We start from the raw sequence: 20,825 nt of genomic DNA, 5'->3' as shown, positions 1-20,825 counted from the left end.
TAATTTCCCTGTAATAAACTTAGTGATAATAAAAATATTTACTTTTAAAAATAGCAGCATTCTAACAATCAATTTGATATGAAGACATACAATTTCAAAACCAGGAAAAAAAAAAGGATGGGAAGTGTGTAATATTAATGAAAACTCTACAGTATTCGGAATATCTAGTTTCCTCATTGACCATCGGGAGGAAGTAGAATTTTGTGTGATCTAAGGATATGTTAACTGTATTTTAATATAAAATTATCCATGAACTGGGTGTGGTGATACCTCCCAGAAATGGAAAGCTGAGGCAGGAAGATCTCAATTTGGGACCCTGAGGCAGGAGAAGAGCAGGCACCCCTAAGTTTAATCCCCAGTATGCACACACACACACACACACATGCACACACATATATATGATATATGATATACATACAATATATGTATTTATGTAATATATAAATATTACATATACTTAATATATGTATTATATGTTTATATACATATATAAAAATTTGTATTTTTTCATACTGTCTTTGAAATCTGCTGTATATTTTACACTTAGAGCAATCCTATTTCCAAGCTCTACAGTGGCATGTGGTTAGTGGCTTCCTCCAGAACAATGCAGCTCTGGAACACAGAGAAACACACGTAAATGAGCTGCTTGCTCTCTCATAATGCCATAACAAGTTGAGCAGATGGTCATAATATGTAGAGGTTAAAAACATAATTATTAAAACCATTTGAACATTTGTGGTGTTAAGAGACAGTGTTAGAATTCAGAGTGCAACTGCAATCTGTAAGTTTGCTGATGAGGTGGCAATGGTCAACAAAAATATTAAAAATGGTATATGTATTCCCAAATTCAAAAACCCTAGAACATTTGAAAGTATCCAATTTTAATCCATTTAAAACGACCCGTTTAAATGCTGCCTGTTTAATTTTAATTTAAGTATCTTCCTGCATCTACTTTATTTTGAAGCAACAACTTTTTTTTTTTAAACACTGGTGGTTTACTAAATCCACAGCAGGAGATTGCAATCCAGTTTCCATCTTGATTTAACGCTGTTTTAAGTTTATAAGAAAAATGTCTCTATGTAAACAACAGACATTTTTGATTAAACACTAAAGTTCTTATTTTGGCTGTTAAATCAATAAGGCAGCTGGGCTGAGAGTAGTTTACATTCTCTCAAAGCTGGGCTTCAGTTCAGCGGGTGTGCACTGACATCATTTTCCAGCAAGCTCTGGCTGCACTCAGAGGCCAGCTTAGACAATTTCTTTGCAAACAACTACATAATTTTTTACATTAACACATTTCAAGAAGAGGGTCTCACAAATGCCAGTGCTTAAAATAGCACAGTTCATCCAGAAATAGATTCTCATCTAATGGGTAATTTACTAGTAAAAACTTTTAAATTTTAATAAGACTATAAGACAAAGGCCTTTGGTGACATTATTTATCTTTTTCACCTGACACTGACTTTTGGAAGGTTTCCATTTTCCCTCTTACTAATAGACTTAATATGTAACTCTACAGCAAGTATGCTCAATATTTCGGGGGAGGTAGAAACCTAAAAGCCATGGTACTTTTTTCTACATCACAAGTTCTATGTAGGACTTTGTAACATTGATATAATGTTTAATTAGACTCTTCTAATTGGGACTCTCTCACAAAATGAAAATAAAACTATATGTCAAAAACTTAAAATCACAAACACTAGCATGTATAATAACTAGGAAAAGAGGCAGTTGAACAGATCATAATACATCATGTGAAGTTTAAAATATTAATTTATGACTTGCATACTAGAAATTGTCAGCAACTAGAAATTAAGAAAAAAATATGAAGCAAAAGTGCTACAATATATTCAAGAACACACAATAAATGTGAGGAAGTCCACTGTGATTCCATTTTAGCATCAAGAGACTCTTGTACAGATGGCTGAACAAAAGTATTCTAGAACCTCTGTTTAAGAAACACAAACTCATAACTTTTAATGAGAGGACATCAAATTTCTTACCTGTAGAAATTCTCTGACATTAGATCCCAGGACACGCAAAATGGTATCATAACCAGATTCTTGACAAAAGACGAAAAACATCTTCCCAAACATTTGAAGGATTTCTCCAGCATTGAGATCTGTTTTATAGGTTTGAAAGAGGAAAAAAAAATATATAAGTAGAATGTTATTTATAAGAAGGATGAGGGTAATGGTATATTAAAATGATTCAAAATAGCTATGATTTTTGTGCAGAGTGAACACAGTTTAAAAGAAAAGCATCTGATAAGGACAATTCAATGCATTCTGAGAAAACAATATATTAATGTATTAACAAAATAAATTGGTAGCTATTAACAGTGTTAACATTTTCTTGGCTTCCATAACAAACTACTTAAAATTTACATTTTAAAGCATATATTCAATGTATTACCTATTTCTTCCAAAAACAATAGGAAGGTTTTATAAGTCATGAAGAAAGTACTTGACAGTATTTTGATGCAAAATAGTTTCTCTTTAAATAAAAATATGTATATTTAACAATTTTATTTGCATGTAGTATGTACCCTAACGTTCTGCTTTTTCTAAAATTCATATTTCCTAAAATTTAACATTCTTTCTGTAACTTTTCAGTATTAATTTTTTGCTGTCTTATTCAACATATAGATGCAATAGTTTATTCAACCAATCTTCTCTCATTGAAAATGCAGGTGATAATATAAGTAACTATGACATAAAAACAGGTATACATAAATCTTAATGCAAAGAGATCTTATGCTATTTTAGAAAAAAATTCTTAGGTGTTTGAATATGTCTTTAAAAGAATCTGGTGGTACAAAACATTCTCCAAAAATGACATCTTTTTAAAAAAATTTAATCTGTTCTTTTTAGTTACACATGACAGTAGAGTCTATTGTGACATATTTATATAAACATGGAGTATATCTATTCTAATTAGGATCCCAGTCTTGTGAATGTGCACGATGGTGAGATTCACTATGGTGTATTCATATATGTACATAGGAAAGTCATGTCAGATTCAATCTACTCCTTCCTTTTCCTATCTTCCCTCCTTTTCTGTCATTTCTCTTTGTCTAATACAATGAACTTCTAGTCTCCCTCATACCTTATTGTGTGTTAGCATTCACATCAGAGAGAACATTTGATCTTTGATTTTGGGGACTGGCTTATTTTTTTAGCATAATAGTCTCCATTTACTGGTGAATGTCATAAAGTCATTCTTATTTTTGTCTGAGTAATATTCTATTGTGTATATGAACCATATTTTATTTATCCATTCATCTGTTGACGGACACCAGGATTGGTTCCATAGCTTAGCTATTGTGAGTTGGGAATTGTGTGTAAATATTGATGTGGTCGTTTCACTGTAGTATGTGGATTTTAAATCCTTTGGATATACACTGAGGAGTGGGATAACTGGGCCAAATTGTGATTCTATTCCTAGCTTTTTGAGAAATCTCCACCCTGCTTTCCAGAGGGGTTGCACTAATGTGCAGTCCCACCTGCAATGTATGAGCGTAGCCTTTCCCCCAAATCCTTGCCAACATTTATTGTTGCTTGTATTTTTGATCCTTGCCATTCGGACTGGAGTGAGATGAAATCTCAATGTAGTTCTAATTTGCATTTCTCTGATTGCTAGAGATGTTGAACATTTAAAAAAGTCATCTTAATTCATCATCAGATCAAAAATGTACAGTGATTTCTTTCCCATTTAATGCTATTCTTGACTGCACCGGATATTTTATTTTTTAATAAAATAAATTTCTATTTGAAAATTTATTTTGTAGTTGTTTCAGTTTTGATTACTAATGAGGGTTGCATAGTTTTCTTATTATTAACCACTTACAATTTTTTTTCTAATCCTTATATACTGTTAAATGAAGGTACAAACTTTATTCTATTTTATGCAAACTACAGCCTAGGCATAAACAAAGCACTGTGGTAATAACAAATATCACCTCAAGAGTAACTTTTTCTCCATCGAACTTTTTGCTTTCTTCAGAAATGGTCTTTGGCTATAAGTCACAGTTTCCTGTTTCTTTTATCAATAGCTGATATAACTTGGGATTGCAAAAGATTTGGGGATAATATTTTCTGCATACTACACTTGTTAATTATGGTATTGCTGACACCATAACTGAAGTCATTACATTAATGATGGATATGTTTTCTCCTTCCTCAGTACATAGCTTTCTGTAGGGAAGGGCAGAGAGCACACTTTCCCTTTTCTATTCTGGAAAGAGCTTGTCAAAGGAAGAAGAGGAATGGGGCATAGCCTGACTGTATCATTGCATATGAATGTGCTCCCAACCAGGGTTGTTATATTGAAACATATGTTCCTTTGGGCTTCTATGTGTAAATGAACCAAAGAAGGAAATTTATATTCAACTTACTGAGAACTTTGCTCGCAGCAGCAACCAAATCGTAAGTTTTAGAATCATCGTATATTATTCTGACAAGAAACTGTCCTTCTTCATCTAATTGTGCCTCTTTTCTGAAAACAAAAACAAAAACAAAAAACAAACAAACAAACAAAAAAAAAAACAGAAACAAAACAAAAAAAAACCGAGTAAGTGATGTGGGAAAGAAGTTGAAATAACAGAATAGCTACCATAGTCATAATGATTATATAAACAACAGGCTTATATAATAGGATATAGGATTTGTTTGATGCAAATTTGTTTAAATCAAGATCTTGTATCTGAAAGTCTAGTTATTAAGAGAATTATGTCACATCCCTCTTCTCAAATTAAAATATTTTAGCTATTTATTGCAAAACTAACATTTAAATGGTACTCTAATGTGTATAAATTATAAAGCACCAATAAAAACTGAATAAAACATTTACATGGTAATCTAATGCCCAATATAATGTACTTGACTCTAAACATAGTCAAGAAGTAACATTTGGTTTAATAAAGATTAAGTAAACTTTTGTTGTGTCCCTGTATGTGCTAGGCAGGATTTTAGGCACCAGGGATAAAAATCTTCAGTGAAATTGACAAAAATCCTCCAAATCATAGAATAGATACATTCTAGAAAAGGAGCTAGGAAGGCATAAAACTAATAAGTAATACAGAAAATAAGATACAGGGAGAAATAAAGCCAAGTGGGGGGTAGAATGTTCACGTACAATATTGAGGAAGGTCTTGCTGAAGCTGGAGTATAAGTGAAGTCTAAGTGATTGTGAGCAATCTGGGAGGGTGGTCAGGACGGAGGGAACGGTAAGTGCCAAGGGCTGGGGGGCATCCTAGGGTGTTGGAGGAACAACAGAGGCCAGCGTGGATGCAACAGAGAAGAGGAGCAAGAGAATGGGTCAGGAAAGTCACATCAGGCCATAGGATTTGGATCTGGTTGGTCCTTGGGGTGACTGACAGAACTTGAAAGAGATGAAAATGTTCTGGCACTTGCTATGTGAGAGGGTTAAGAACTGACTTAGGTTCAAGGTATGAGTCTACTGCTGCATTGGGATGGAACAAAGGTCTGTAGGAGACATTGAGCAGTTAGAAGTCTACTGCAAACATTCAGGAAAGAAAGACTTCAGGGTGGGAGCAGGGGAGAGGGTGGGTTGTGGTTCCAATCCCCATGCTTGTTCCACAGGAGTTGCTGATGTACAGAACAGAGTGTGAAAGGGAGAAATCTAAGGGATGACACCAAAGCTTTTGGCCTGAGTAACTGGAAGGATGTTGTCATCAGTAGCTGAGTTATGAAGGACTACAGGAGGAAGACCGGTGGTTAAGATCAAGAGTTATGTTGTAAACATTAAGTTTGAGATGCCAAGTGGACTGATAAAAATCTTCAAATATATCCTTTGCTTATTAAACACAGTAGCTCAAAATGTACACAGTATTAGTGGAAGAAAGTTATAGTTATCATTTTTAATCGTCATCATGATTCTATAAATACATTTATTTTGATAGGATTTGGATTACTTTTCTCAAACAAATGTCCAAATGGGAGGGGGAAGCCATCCTTCAAAACACTGTCAGGTGGAGAAAGGAGTTGACAGGTTCCCACATATCTTTTCCAGTATTAAATTCATAACAATACATGGACAGTGGATATCAGTCTCTGACTCTCAATCCAACTGATCTAAGTCACTCTATTCTGCCAGGAGAATATAAGGAAAGCTAGACACTATTGGGGCAATTCAAGGCAGGACAAGTCACTTTCTCTCCTCTGAAGCTGCATATGCAGTTGTATCTCAAGGGAAAAGTTCAAAATGGCAGCACTTCCTATGCTACCTTTAGCTTGGACATATTCCTCAAAATACCCACTGTTATTCAGAGCATATCATTTTCTGGCTGCATGCATGTGTTCAGTTTCTTTGAAACACATCCCAATCCATAATAAGCCTTAAAGTTGGAATGAGATCCAAGCATATAACACAGTTTTTTTTTTATATTAAAATGGAAGAATTTACCTATTTCCTGAGAAATCCCTTAACCATGAGTCAATGCATTACTTCTTTCCATTCTTATTAAGAAAAAATAAGCTTCTAAAGAGGGTTGGGGGAGAAAGAGAAGAGAAAAGAAAAGAAAACAGAAGGGGAGGAAAGGCGAGGGAAGGGAAGAGAAACATGGACTGGAAATGCAGCTAAGTGGCAGAGTGCTTTCCTAGCATGTGTGAAGTCCTGGGTTCCATCCCAAGAACTGTCAAAATAACAGCAAAAAAATACGATTTGGGTAAGCATGGTGAAGTATGGCAATCTGAATTTCAGAATCCAGTATTTACTAGCTAAATAAATTTGGAAAAACAACATGCATAAACATGAGCAGTAACCTTTGTTTTCTAAAGTAGGAATGACAATATTACCCATTTCCACAACTGTAAAGAGAGTGTGTGCAGAATTACACTCTAAGTAGTTGAAGCATTAATGCACATTACTAATAACTACAGTGCTTCCCTTGTCTGCATATTCAGTAGAGAGCTCTATGTAAAACGTGAACTTCTCCTTTTTTATATCAAATCATTTTTATACCAAACTTCAGAAGATACCCAGAACTTATGAACACAGAATGTACAAACACCAATTTATCCTTTGAGAAATGCTATTGTAAGTTTAATGCATTCTAATTTCTAATTGTAAAAATAAATGAAGTATAGGAATAACTAAAAAGAAAAATAGTCCTCTGTTATCCTGAGATAACCACTGCTATTATTATATTTAAATTACTCAAGCTTCAATATCCTGTACATATGACACACTGCTTTAAAACCTCCTTTTTTAATAGTAATTTGGTGGATATCTTTTCATGTTAATAAATACATACTTCTGTGCCTTGATGGAATGACTACATTGTATGGACATATTGAAGTCTTGGTAAAAAATTAGATGGCTTTAATTTTTTCCATAAATGTAAACAATGCTGTGATGAATATCTCTGTAGTTAGCTATATTTCTATGTAAAAATAAAATAAAATCCTACAAATGGAATTTCCAGTTTAAAGGTCATATATATCCTGATTTTTTTGGTCATTTTGCCATTAGCATTTCATTATGAAATGACACTAGTCTACAAATTATAGTTTTGAAGCCCTTGACTTAGGACAGGCTAATAAAATATAAGTAAATATTAATTTAAGATACAATAAAGATTAATTAATTCACATTTTCCCCATGATCCATTCTCTTTCTTCTAACCCCCCAAAAAAAATGAAATCACAAATTTTTGTAATAAACTCAGTTTCTCTGAAACACACACAACTCCATAAGTCTTAAATAAGTGGGATACAAGCTACACTCAGCACCTGTGTGCAAAATATAATAGCCATTTCCCCAGAAATCCCCTAACCATTAGTCAATGCATTTCTTTCTTTCTTCTTATTAAATGCCTTATCTTTTAGGTTTTACTTTCTGAAATGGTCCACCCAAACTTGTTTCCTAGTAAATGGTAGTACATGGCAAGAAATAATCACATTCTCTTAATAATTTCATACTGAATTCTACTGAATTATTCAAAATTACTTAGAACTCTTTAATTGCATTTATCTTAGAAATCTATGGAAATATTGGGTCACTCTTTTTTTTAAACTGGGAAATGAACTCAGGGGCACTTGACTACTGAGCCACATCCCCAGCCCTATTTTTGTATTTTATTTAGAGACAGGGTCTCACTGAGTTGCTTAGTGCCTCACTTTTGATGAGGCTGGCTTCAAACTCGTGATCCTCCTGCCTCAGCCTCTTGAGTCATTGGGATTACAGGCTTCCCAGCCAGGTCACTCTTTTTATCTTTGTTCCCGCCCCCGCCCAGAGGGGTTTTACTACACATGTTTAGTCTTTGTTTAAATCACTGCATTACACAAAGAAATTATGTAATTTCTTCAGTATTTAAATTACACTTAGTACACATGTAAGGAAAACTGTGGTTTCTCTGTGAATCCTAATTAAAATGTTCCCCCAAATGAAAGATTTTGGATGTGCTTTTATGTTTCAGTTATTAAGTAACAAAAAATATCATATGATGCAATAGATAAATGGGATTAAAGTGTGTTACATGGTGCTCATCTATCAATAACCACCAACAGAACTGATATCTCATGTGTAGTCATTTGCATTGTTGTATTTTGCTGTTTCCTATAATTATTGTTGTTGTCGTTGTTGTTGTTACTTAAATCTCTTGGGTAACCTCCCAAAACAGTTTTTTACTGTGTTCAAACAGTATGATTTCCAGGACTTTCTGGGGTTTGTTTGTTTGTTTGTTTGTTTGTTTTTTAACCTATGTACCCAATGACTCTGGTTGGGCTTAAGCATCAAATTATACTACTCGGTACATGGCTTCATGAAAGAAGTCAGAAAACAGAACAAATATTTAGAGAATGTTTATTAGAGAAGGTTTATTTTTAATGTGGCCTAAAGTTTATTTTAAAGTGGCCTAGGATGAGGCAAAAAGGGCATTTTCTTTGGCTCACAAGTAAACAGAGATAGAGAAACTCACTTGGTTTCACCCATAAGTCACACACTACTGCCAAATAAAAAACTAAACTAACCCCATATGCAGTCAAACTGAGTCTGGGCGGTTTGTCTCTTGGTGTTTCATTTCCTCCTCTGTAAAACAGAGCAACAGCATTATTTACCTCCAGTCACTGGGTCAACTAACAGTGTCAATCCATGTAAAGAGTCTGGAACAGGGCTTCTCACACAGTGCCCAACACTTCTGCTATAGTTCAGATGTGAAGTGTCCCCCCAAAATTTACATGTGAGACACTGCAAGAAGGCTTAGAGGTTATGAACACCTTAACCCAATCAGTTAGTTAATCCCTGATAGAGATTAACTGAGTGATAACTGAAGGCAGGTAGGGTGTGGCTGGAGGAGGTGGGTCATGGGGGAGGGTGTCTTTGGGGTGTGTATTTTGTCTCTGGTGAGTGGAATCCCATTTTCTCTCTCTCTGTTTCTTGGTGCAATGCCCTGAGCCACTTTCCTTCACCATACTCTTCTGCCATGATTTCTCTCTTACCTTGTGCCCTGAGGAATGGAGCTGGCCTTCTAAGGACTGAGATTTCTGAAGATGTGAGTCCCCAAATAAACCTTTCCTCCTCTAATTACCAGGTCTTTTGGTCACCATAATGAAAAAGCTGACTAAAACAACATCTAACTGGGTAAGCATTATAGTGTTGAAGAAAAAGATGAAGAAAGAGGGAAAAGAGGAAGAGAAAGAAATGACAAGGAGAGAGGAATGACAATAAAATCTTATTAATTTTCATTCCAAATAATTAAACCAAGCCTATATTTTAGTGATTAGCTGAAAGAATTTTTGAACTGAAGTTGCCATAAGCTCAAGCTCCCCTATGTTAAAATCATGACCAGATGATAATCAAATTCTATGTATTGTAGCTATGATAACTCAATAACTGCTTAAAAATTAAGTATTTTTAAATGAATAATTTTCCCAGTAGAAATTCATTTCCTTCACTCTTAGAGACTGATGGAACTTAAACCAAATTTTTTTTTTTTCCTAACTACCTTTCCCCAAAAAAGGAGGTGTTTTGTGGATTGGGATTTTGTTTTTTAGTTAATAACTGGTACCTTCCAAGTGTGTGGAATAATCTTTTGCTAACTAAATGTGTGCATATTTTAAAATGAGGAAATCAATTAAATATATTTCCCCACATGCTTCCAAACTCCCTACAAGTAATCAAACATAACTGGCAAAAGTCCACAGCTTATTTTCAAAAGTCAGATCATTTCATGATATTCATTTTTAAAAATAACTATACAATTTATCTAAAATGCCCAAGCAACATTTCTCGTAAATCTTTACTTAAGGAGATATTCCTTCATTACCATATGTGAACATAAAAACAAACTGAATCCCTATCGTGACACTGAGTTCCTGCTATTCTCTACTTTTTTCAGCAAGCACACTCCAAGGACTGCTGTTCTTTAAGAAAAGGAGTTGTACAGATATGAAAACAGGTGTTCTGCAGTTGGAGACCTTGAATACAGGCATCAGAAAACGGAGTCTCAAAATGTATAAGTTCTGATCTTAGACAGCCCCAGGGAATGCTGATCCTGTAAACATTATCAGAGCAGAGTGGTATTAAAAGACAATATGCAGAAGTCTGGATAATAGATCCTTGGTTGGTCCACTGGAAAGAGATAGAAGGATACCACAAATGTTGTATGGTGTCTAATCATTATTATAATTAAAATGTCCCATTATAAACCACCGATAATAACCATACATTGCATATAAAAATTTAAAATGCTATATTACTTTTTTTTGTAAGTGGCTGTGAAACATGAGTAGCTTCTGTATTTTTAATGTTTCTAGTAAGTCTGAAATCCCAAAGAGAAAATCTAGCTTGAGGGGGCTACATAGGGAGAAATGTGCCCTTTAAATCCACCAATAGCTTCTAGCTTGGAGCCTTTTTCACTAGAAATCAGTCTTGTGTTCTCATGAGTGACACTCATATCTTAGTTTAGGACAAAAAGACATCACTCCATAAATATATTCACATATTTTTTCCCTTTGACCAGGTTGGCATGGCAGACCATTAATAGCAATTTTGCCAGTTCTTAAAACACATCCACAAACATTTCAAATGAGCCCTTATCAGCAACTTCATCAGACAAAGGAATGTTCTTAAACACTGTGTGTGTGCTTCATCCTTAACCCTGCCTGGGGAGCACGTCAGTTCATAGAACTTCTCAAAACAAGTAACTTTCTCAAAATTTTGGAGGCTCCAATTTTCTTGAGTAGATGTGCTAGTTGATAAAATAAAATGTCTTTAAAATTGTCATCATTGAAATCACCTATGCAAGTGCTAGAACATTCCAGAAAAACAAAAACAGGCAGTACTAACACACATGTACATCACTTATATCCTTGCTTTTTGTTTGGCTTTGGGAAGGAAAAGGCTACAGGTCCTTCTCATTGGGAGAAGCACATAGTAGGAAAATCACAAGCCTACCTATATCAAAATCCCTGATCTGATCAGTACAGCTTTGGAGCTTAAAGCAGGCTTTGTTAAGGTCTCAAAGCCTCATTTCTCTTATTTGTAAAATGAGAATAATGAGCGTATCTTCTTTCTATGGTGGGGTTGAAGATTAAGCAAAATGAGGATGAAGCACTTAGGACTGTGAGTGCAGAACCATGTGGTAACTATCCAAATTAAGTGCGCTATTACATTCAAAACAGAATGACACTCTGAGCATTCCCATCTGGTTTTTGAATTTTATTTCAGTAGTACAGACATTTATCTACCATCTATGACATTGACTTTAAACAGCATCACACATACCTGCCTTTTATATGCATGCTAAAGGATTCAACTCTGTCCTGCATCCAATCCAGTAACTGCCTTTTCTCATATGAAATTAAAAAACCCAACAAAAGCATTCTTAAACCTTCCAAAATGTCTATGAGACAACATGAAGAACTCCTACCGCTCCAAATGGAAATGCTATCATTAATTTGTATATTCTTTGCCTTTTACTGATACAAGAAAGGTCTATTTTGTACAGTAACGAGACCATAGTGAACAACAATATAATGCATATTTAAAATTTACTGAAAGTGTAGATCTTATGTATTCTTTTCACAAAAAAGGAAAAACTATAAGAGATGATGGGTATGTTAGCATGTCTACTGTGATTATTCCACAGTAAGCACATACATCAAATCATCAAGTTGTATGCACTAAACACATACAACTTTAACTCATCAATCACACATCAGAAAAGATGGGTGAAAAATGTCTATTTCAATAAAATATATATTTTGCTAAAAAGAGCTGAAGATGTCATTATTTCATCATTATAAATTTGAGTTTCAGAAGAAATATCTGTGACAAATATGTGTTCTGTGTTCTTTGGAAATTAAGAATGTAAAAGACAGTTCATATATAAGCATTCATATATATTGTATTTAGAGAGAGAGGCTGGTAGACTACTGAAAAAAAAAAAAAAGAGACACACAACACTTTATCAGTCTTTCTCCTAGGGGTAGTTAAAGAGGCTAGACAGACATAAAGTCTTACATATACTGTGAAGGGAAAGTACAATTTTAAGTATGAGATGTTTCCTTACTGAATAATTTTTGTTGTGACCTCTCAAAGTTGATACCTACATATTTTTACAGGAAGTAAAGAGAGTGAAGAAAAGGAGCCCATTCCAAGTGCAGGTGTTACTGGGACATGCTTAAAATTTCAGTATGGTTGAGGAATCAGCTCATGAGGCAGGAGTGCAGAATGACAATGTGACATGCAGATTGAAAGGTATCCATGATTAGGTGATTTGACGATCCACCAGTAAGGATTTCAACAAAGCGACAATTAAATATTTTATGATTCAGTGACAAATGGCAAGTAGATAAGAATCTTACCAATGGAAGAGTCACAAAGTATAACAAAAACTTCAGAATGTTTAATCTTGAGTAGAAATCTCTTTGACTTCAATATCTTTTTTTTTTTTTTTTTTTTCTTTGTGGTGCTGGGGAATCGAACCCAGGGCCTTGTGCTTGCAAAGCACTCTACCAACTGGGCTATATTCCCAGCCCTCAATATCTTTTTTTTTAATATTTCTTTTTAGATGTCGATGGGCCTTTATTTTATTCATTTACTTACATGTGGTGCTGAGAATGGAACCCAGTGCCTCACACATGCTAGGCAAGCACTCCACCAGAGACCCACTACCACAGCTCCATCAATATCTTTTGATATAGTTCCTACAGAAACAGGTGCTACATTTTGCTAGATGCTAAACAACAAAGACACCATTTTTGTTACTGTGTCCTCTTCACTGGACAAGAAGGTGAAGTAGAAAATGCAAAAGCTGCAGGTATTGGTGTCTTCTGAGTTGTCACCAGGTGCATTGGGTGAGATTTCTTTATAGTGTTCATTTCCTTAGGTGTGTTTTTCTGTTGGGGTCTGCACAGAATCAGTTCATAACTATTGCTCTCTGACATATTAAAGAGAAACATTTGCCAGAGTCCCTTATTCTGGAGAAAGGGGAGACAGGAGAAAGGATATTGTTCTTGCAAATAGCAGCCATCTCTCCCTAATGTTTCCCATCACCATAACTGAATATATTAAGAAGGAAAACAGATCTCATTTTTAATTCTGGTGCTCAAAAGTTCCTTCTCTGGCACACCAAATTAACCATGATGGTTCTACAGTTTTCTTTTAATTTCCAAAAATTGCAGAATGCAAGGAAAATAAAGACCCCAAGTCCTACTTTTATTTTAGGTGGATTCTTCAAATCATAAAAGATAAAGATGCAAACCAAACCAAAACACCTGATATAAAGCTTTGGCTTGCTTTATCACCAAGTGTCACGTTGCTCCCCAGCATGCAAAGAGTGCACTGGCAGAATGAGATGGTTTATATTCAGAAATCTAGTTCCCCAAAATTGCTCCAGACATTACTTTGTTCAGAAAAAATCCTGATCCTTACAAAGACCTGTTTTACATATTTTTTAAATCTGTATATTACTTTGTTGGTTTATTCTCAAGAAGTTTCTGGTACAAAAAAGAGTAATTTTAATGTATACAACACATATACAAACACACACACTGCACACATATCCCATATATGTTTTTGTGGTGCTCAGAAGCAAATCCAGGCTTTTGTGATGATTGGAAAGTGCTCTACTCCTGAGCTTCACTTCCAGCCTTCTTATTTATTTATTTATTTATTTTTGTTGTTGTTGTTGTTTTGTGGGGCTGGGGATTGAACCCAGGGCCTTGTGCTTACGAGGTAAGCACGCTACCAACTGAGTATATCCCCAGCTCCATATTTATATCTTAAAGAAGCATTAAGTCTAGCATTTGAATAGCAGGATTGAAGTTTTAACTCTTCAGCTTACTATATGTAATTCTCTAGATAGTTAGTTACTCTATTGGAACCTCAGCTGTATTATTTTAAAACATGAGCTAGAAAGTGTTTTATATTTCAAATGAATGTTGTAGCATTCAATTGAAATGTTAGAAAAGAACGACTTTGGAAATTTTAAATAACTTTATAATATAAAAAATCATTAACATTTGAAAATATACATACATAGGTTTACTTGTACTTGAGAAAAGATAGGGAAAGGTAAAGGAATTTAACTTATGTTTTCATAAATATAAAAATCTAATCTGAACATGGCAAAACAATGACATACTTAGAGAGTTAGGCAACTTGAAAGGCACATAACTAGTTTATAGCAAGGTGTGTGCTTTTTTGAACCATAATGTTTAAATTTAATTTGAAAAAATGAACTCTAAGAACATATATGTTGTTTTCTGACAATAAATAAGCACTAGGGGCAGGGAATTGGTTTGACATATACAACGAAAGATTGACTCCAGCATAGAACTTCATCCAGAAAACAGAATAATGGAAATAATATTTTTTCCATAAACTGCAGAATGTATAGAAAGAGAACTAGACAGATGCAGAAAAGCTAAAGAAGGACTGTTAGAGGAGTGCAAGGGAAGGTGAGATGAACCAGAACTAAAGAACAGAGGTGTTCAAGAGGAACTTCAGATTCAAAGTTACTGGTACCAGTTACATGAAATGGATAAGAGAGGAAGAATAACACACACACACACACACACACACACACACACACACACACACAAAACGAAGCTACCACTTATCCTAGAGTGATATGGACACATTTAGATTGAAGATATAGTTTGTAGACTGCAACAGGTCATATGTGTGTATGTGTGTGTGTCCATGTGTGTTTGTGTATAGATAGATTTTTTTTTTTTAACAGTGCTGGGGATTGAATCCAGGGCCTTCCAAACTTTACAAGTTCAAGTAAATTTATGAATTAACAAATTCATAAATTTGAATTTATGATTAACAAATTCAACTGGATGCATTAATTTCTAAGACTGAAGATCAGTATATGTTCTCTAACACTTAAAATATTTGAGTTTCAGACAGGAAAAGTAGGGGGAAAAAAAGACTAAAAATATCCTGATATCTCTAGACTTTTTGAAGGCAAAGGATTACATCATTTGCTTTTCTATTCTCAGTGTCTGAAACACTAAACTATGCTCAATAAAGATAAGCTTAACAATAAATGAAAGAGAAAATGAATCAATGCATGAAAAAGTATTAGGCCCTGCTATAAGGAAATCAGATAAAACCATACTAAACAATTATGTATTCTTAACACAAGGGAAAATGCTTGACAGCCTTCTAGAGAAACTACAATAATTATCAACAGTAATGTCATTAAATTATTATCAAATTTATATCCCTCATATCAAAATCTTGATCCAACTGTTTATCTCAGAACTTTCAAGTGAAACAGAATAAGGCTCATCAATACTTTGTGTAGCATTTCATGGTTAAAAAGATGTTCAGAAGCCTGCTTAACTATAGGCAAATTATTACAATTTTTAGAAAGGTGCTATTTTTTTATTAAAAAATTTTGCAGTGCTGGGGATTGAAATCTGGGTCTTATGCATGCTAAGCATGTGCTTTACCACTGAGCTATATCTGTAGAACTTGCTTACTTTTTTAATAGACTTTTAATCATCTTAGATTTTTCAGTTTTTTAAAACCATCTTTAGAATCCATATGTTCCAGTGAAGCTAGAAAATCTAAAATTGAACTCCGTAATTTGATGGAATATTCAAATAATCAGTGCTGATGCAAGGATAAGAGAGATGGTTAAATCAAGTATTTAGATGCATTTATAATATAAATAAATTCTAACGTTAAGTACTTTCTAAATTAATCATTGATTTTTCTCCTTATTTAGGAACCATGGCCTCTTAAAAGGACCATCTGAAAATTGAATGGATATCAAACAGGATTTGAAGCAGATTCAGATGTCTCTTTTGCTTTTTTACATTTTTTAATGTATAGATAAGAAGCAGGCAAACTATACCCAGTGAGTGGAGTCTTGCCCACTGTGTTTTCTTTTCTGGTCCAGGAGGTAAGAATGGTTGTTACATCTTTAAACCGTTACATTTTAATGTTCTGTAGATACCTATATAATATCCTCAATTTTTATTTAGTCCATAGCACCTAAGACAGTTTCTGGTCCTTCAAGAGAAAGTTTGCTGGCCTTTGGTCTGGATGATTTTTCTTTTTCCTAAAAGAGGAATTTAAAGCTCTTATGAAATGATTATGTTGTTGGTAAGAGTATAAGTGGATGCTGAGTTTACAATGAAGCATTTTTGGTTTTTATCCACTGAGAATTTTCTGTCTGGAATCTGTTACTTAGGTTTTATTTGTCATTAAATGTTTGGCATTCTTTCTCATGAAGATGGATGGCCATTTCCACTAAAACAAAAAAGTATTCTAAAAAATTTTGAACATCTATCTGTTTTTTTCATAGACCAAATAAGGAGAGAGAGGAGTTTGTTATTTACTGAGACAAAGAAAAAATGTTTTCTTATATGTTGAATTTCTCAAAAAAAGTTAAAAACTGAAAGTATCTTCAACCAATAACTGCAGTAATTTTCCTTGGAGTGGAAGGTAGAATAGGGAGGAGAGATCAGAATCATTTCAGCAGCATTTTTCAATTATACTCCTCTAACTTCTCCTCCTCTGTCCCTGGGCAGTGAAAATTTCTGCTGAAGCAAGCAAATGATCTCCCAGGGAAAGTTTAGCAATCCCTCAGGAGTACTGGGTAGGAAACCGATGAGCAGCTTTAATTCCCTCAATTCAGAGCTGAACCAGGTTCTCTGGCACAGATACTAAACTGCACTCAAGACATTCTGGGATCTACCAAATGAATGCTTCTCTTTAAAAAAAAGAAGGAGGAGGAAGAGGAGGAGCAGGAGGAGGATAAAAATCATCATCAAAATCAATACCTGGATTGCCAATGCTAGCTAGTTCTGTCAATAGTATTTTCCTTGCAGGGACATAATCCTTGAAGTGATTTTATATGAAAAAAAAAAAAATACACATATGACCTATTTCATTTTTACACACACAAAATATGTTGTTTTTGATGATTGTTATTATCACTTGTTGCAAAATACAAACTAAAAAAAAGCTGAGGAGGTAGAACAGTGAAAGAGTGTCCCTGGGATCAATCCCCATTACTGAATATATATGAATAAATAAAAATTAATACATTATTTTAAAAGTAGCACAGAACTTATTATTTTTAGCATAATTTGGTAATTCTCATCAATGAAATTTGTATATTTTTAGATTTTCATCTGCTCGGAGGAAAATCTGGCCAATATTGATAATTGTTTTGATAATGAAATTTTAAAATTTTGGATACATGAAGATAATTTTTTCATCTTTATATTTACCAGTTATCAGAACTGATAATGGTAATAGATAGGACATGCATTCTAATGTGGCTAAATTCCATAATGACTGTTTAATAATCATAGTCATCTTTTATTATGCTCTTGAAATTATAAACATATTCATTGTCATAGTATATCCACCAGAAAATTTGGAAATTTCTGATTTACACATGAGAAAAAATCATATGTAAATTGCTTTTATAAATTAACATAGAAAGTGGCTTAAAAGTAATCCTGTATTTAAATTATACTGTTTAAAACCTTGTTCTTTGTGCTTGCCTTTCTTAAACTGTCTACCACACACTGTAAAAAATATCAATGTATTTATAAGATGAAAAGAAAAGCAGAATCTCAATGTAACCTTTAGAATCTAGATTATTGTTTCATATAATCATATATTGCCAATTCTCTTTATAATATGTAGATGCATCCTGTGAATAATATAAATGACATATGGAACAAGAAAGAAAAACTTCATGATTGCAGACCCAGGGGAATATGTTGCATGTTAGTGCTTAATTTATAACCCTGGTCATTTGCACCGAAACAGATAATTCTAAGAAGTTACTATCATGTTACTGCATAATAAGATCTATCAGAAATTATTGCTAATAAGCACAATGTGCTTACCAAAAATTAACAGGAAGTCGTTACCTATATGAGATAAAACAAAATCAGTGACTAAGGGAAATCAGAGTAAATAAAAATGTGTTCTCATCAGACCACACAGGTAACCTTTCAGTCCATCACCATTAGAATGTGATAGTCTGATAGTCAACTCTTAAGATTATAACCCACAATACGGTTTTAGTACTGCTAGATGGTGGTGGGCAGTTACACAATTAGTTAAGTGCAAATTTCCAAAGTGTGAGAGAGAGGGGTAACTTTGGTAGACTGAAATGATCCAGGGGCCAAGATGATGACTCATCATTATAACAGGTTCAGAATCACAGGTGTGTGATATTTCAGTTCATATCCTGAGCATTGGGCTCTAGGATCTAGACTGAAACTAGGATGCCCTCCTAAAACTGCCAAGCTTCATCGCAGAATACAAATAAATTAAAGGGAACTGGGGGAAATTAAAGAGAAAACATTTCAATTACACTTTATTTCAGGGGAATAAATACATTTGATCCATTTGCTCAAGAAATAGTCTCTGAGCGCATTACACACACACACACACACACACACACACACACACACACACACACACACACTTAACAATTTTATGGTAACATACGCCTTGCAAAGGCCTGTGTTGTCCCTGGGCCCCCCTCCCCGCGTGGGAGCTGACCAGCCTCCTGAGCCTGGGAGCCATAGGGCTCTAGTGCAGTGTTCCCACGCTCAGGCCGGGTCGGGAGGCCGCGCTGACCCCAAGGGGCTCCTTTCTGTGGCTCTAGTCCTCCCAGCCCCGCCCCGGCTACCCCTCCTCTCCGGGTTCCAGCTCCGGGGCGTGGGAGCGCAGCTGCAGCCGAGAGAGGAGGGTAGCGGAGGGCGGAGGCAAACCCGAGGATGCGCGCCCGTGACCTCTCCAGGAGGCAGGCGATGAAGTGAGAAGCGCGGAGAACAAGGCTAGGGGCCTCCCATCAGGAGCCCCCAGGCAGGGCGCCAACGCGCGGTCCCCGCTAGAAGAGCCGGTCACTTACTTGATGTCTTCCCACACTTCAGGGCCATAATTGCGGATCACCAGCAGCTCCAGGGCATGATTCACAAATCCGTACTGTCGGGAGAAAGGGGAGCGTCAGGGGCCGGCTGGCTGTAGGTGGAAGGAGCTTGGAAACCAGGCCGCTGCATCTGCTTCCACTGCGCCCTTTAACCTTTTACCCAACCTTCTGGCCCGGCTCCGTTAGGGGTACCGTATTATATAAGGGAGGTGGATCCTCAGGGGCAACTCCTCCTCATTAGGGGCAGATTCTCCCCTTTACCATCCGCCCCATCCCCACGCCATCTTCTTACCCCCCACTCACCTGTCAACACTGAACACCCGGCGCAGAGTGGAAAGGCACCCGGAGCCTCCCTCTCCCAGGCGCTTAGCTTTCCACACCCGCGGGCACTGCGGGAGCCGGGAGCCACCCTCACCTCGATCGGCTTCCTCTCCCGAGCTCGCGGAGCTGCGGTGCCGCAGGGAGGACCCGCTCCGGAAGCAGAGACACCGAGCGCTCCCGATCCTACCCGGGCATTCCACCTCCCCGCTGGAATGCGGGCAAACCGAGGCTGCCCCCGCGGCGGGTGGTGCGCTCCTCCGGACCCCGGGTCACGCTCCAGCAGCGGGCCGGTTCCCTGGACAGCCAAGGACAGCCTCCGACAAGGCGTGAGGTTCCTACCTGACCCGGCTGGAAGTACTCACCATGGTGTCTGCGCCCGGAGCCCAAGAGGCAGCCTCCACGCAGAGACACAGCGGAAGGAACCCAGGCAGCGGCTGCAGAGGCGACACCGCAACCCGACCGCGGTGGCAGCATCGAGCTGAAGCGAGCGCATCAGCCTTGGCCCGCCCTGATTGCCACCTCTTCCCAGCCAACGGCTAATCGAGCCGCAGGGGGCCGGTCGCTGCTTCCCAGTTCTCTACCAATCAGTCATAGAGGAGGGAATTCGGTTGTTCCCAGTGCTGCTGCGCTCCAGTGCCTTCCCGCCCCCTCTGGTGACAAGACCTTCACTTGATGTTGTAACAATAAGGATGAAGAAGCTCCAGCTTTGCTCTTGCATGAATTCTAGGGTAGAAGGAAGAAAACAGTTTTTATAATCCCAGAGGTCTGCCCTCAAGATTAGCAAAAACTAGGGCAAGAAGGGCACACTGTGTGTGCATGTGTGTGCAAGCACGTGTGTTTGCAAGGGACAATCCTTAAAAGAAATATACACTCCTGGTTGGTCAGTATCCTCAGGTATATTGGAGTCTTGCAGATAAACATTTCCTTTGTGGTTTAGTCCCACAATAGCTTATGGCAGATTGAAAGCCAATAAAACTGAGTTAAACACATTTTACTCTCAAAGGGACTGAATGAACCAACTAAAATGTTGAGTGGCCTAAGTATACGTTGGTAAGCAACATGTCGAAACCATTTCTGCCCCTTAGTAACCTGTGCAAGATCCAGGCATGTTCTGGGC

The 20,825-nt window shown here is 36.4% G+C and overlaps 1 protein-coding gene across 1 annotated transcript in view; it reads right to left on the bottom strand.

Moving 5' to 3' along the window:
* GUCY1B1 (guanylate cyclase 1 soluble subunit beta 1) overlaps nt 1-20,229 on the bottom strand; it is a 42,215-nt gene extending 21,986 nt beyond the window's left edge. The window contains exons 1-4 of the mRNA XM_079152928.1: nt 20,071-20,229; nt 19,370-19,443; nt 4,397-4,497; nt 2,004-2,122 (exon numbers count right to left, since the gene is read on the bottom strand). Coding sequence (XP_079009054.1) covers nt 2,004-2,122; nt 4,397-4,497; nt 19,370-19,443; nt 20,071-20,073 — 297 coding nt within the window. The 5' untranslated portion in view covers nt 20,074-20,229. The remainder of the gene's footprint in view (nt 1-2,003; nt 2,123-4,396; nt 4,498-19,369; nt 19,444-20,070) is intronic.
* Nucleotides 20,230-20,825: the final 596 nt, after the last annotated feature.

This window comes from Sciurus vulgaris (genome assembly GCF_902686455.1).
Source record: "Sciurus vulgaris genome assembly, chromosome: 9".
Lineage (NCBI taxonomy): Eukaryota > Metazoa > Chordata > Mammalia > Rodentia > Sciuridae > Sciurus > Sciurus vulgaris.
Note: the sequence above shows the minus strand (reverse complement) of the source record. Positions and strands in the feature narration are given on the sequence as shown.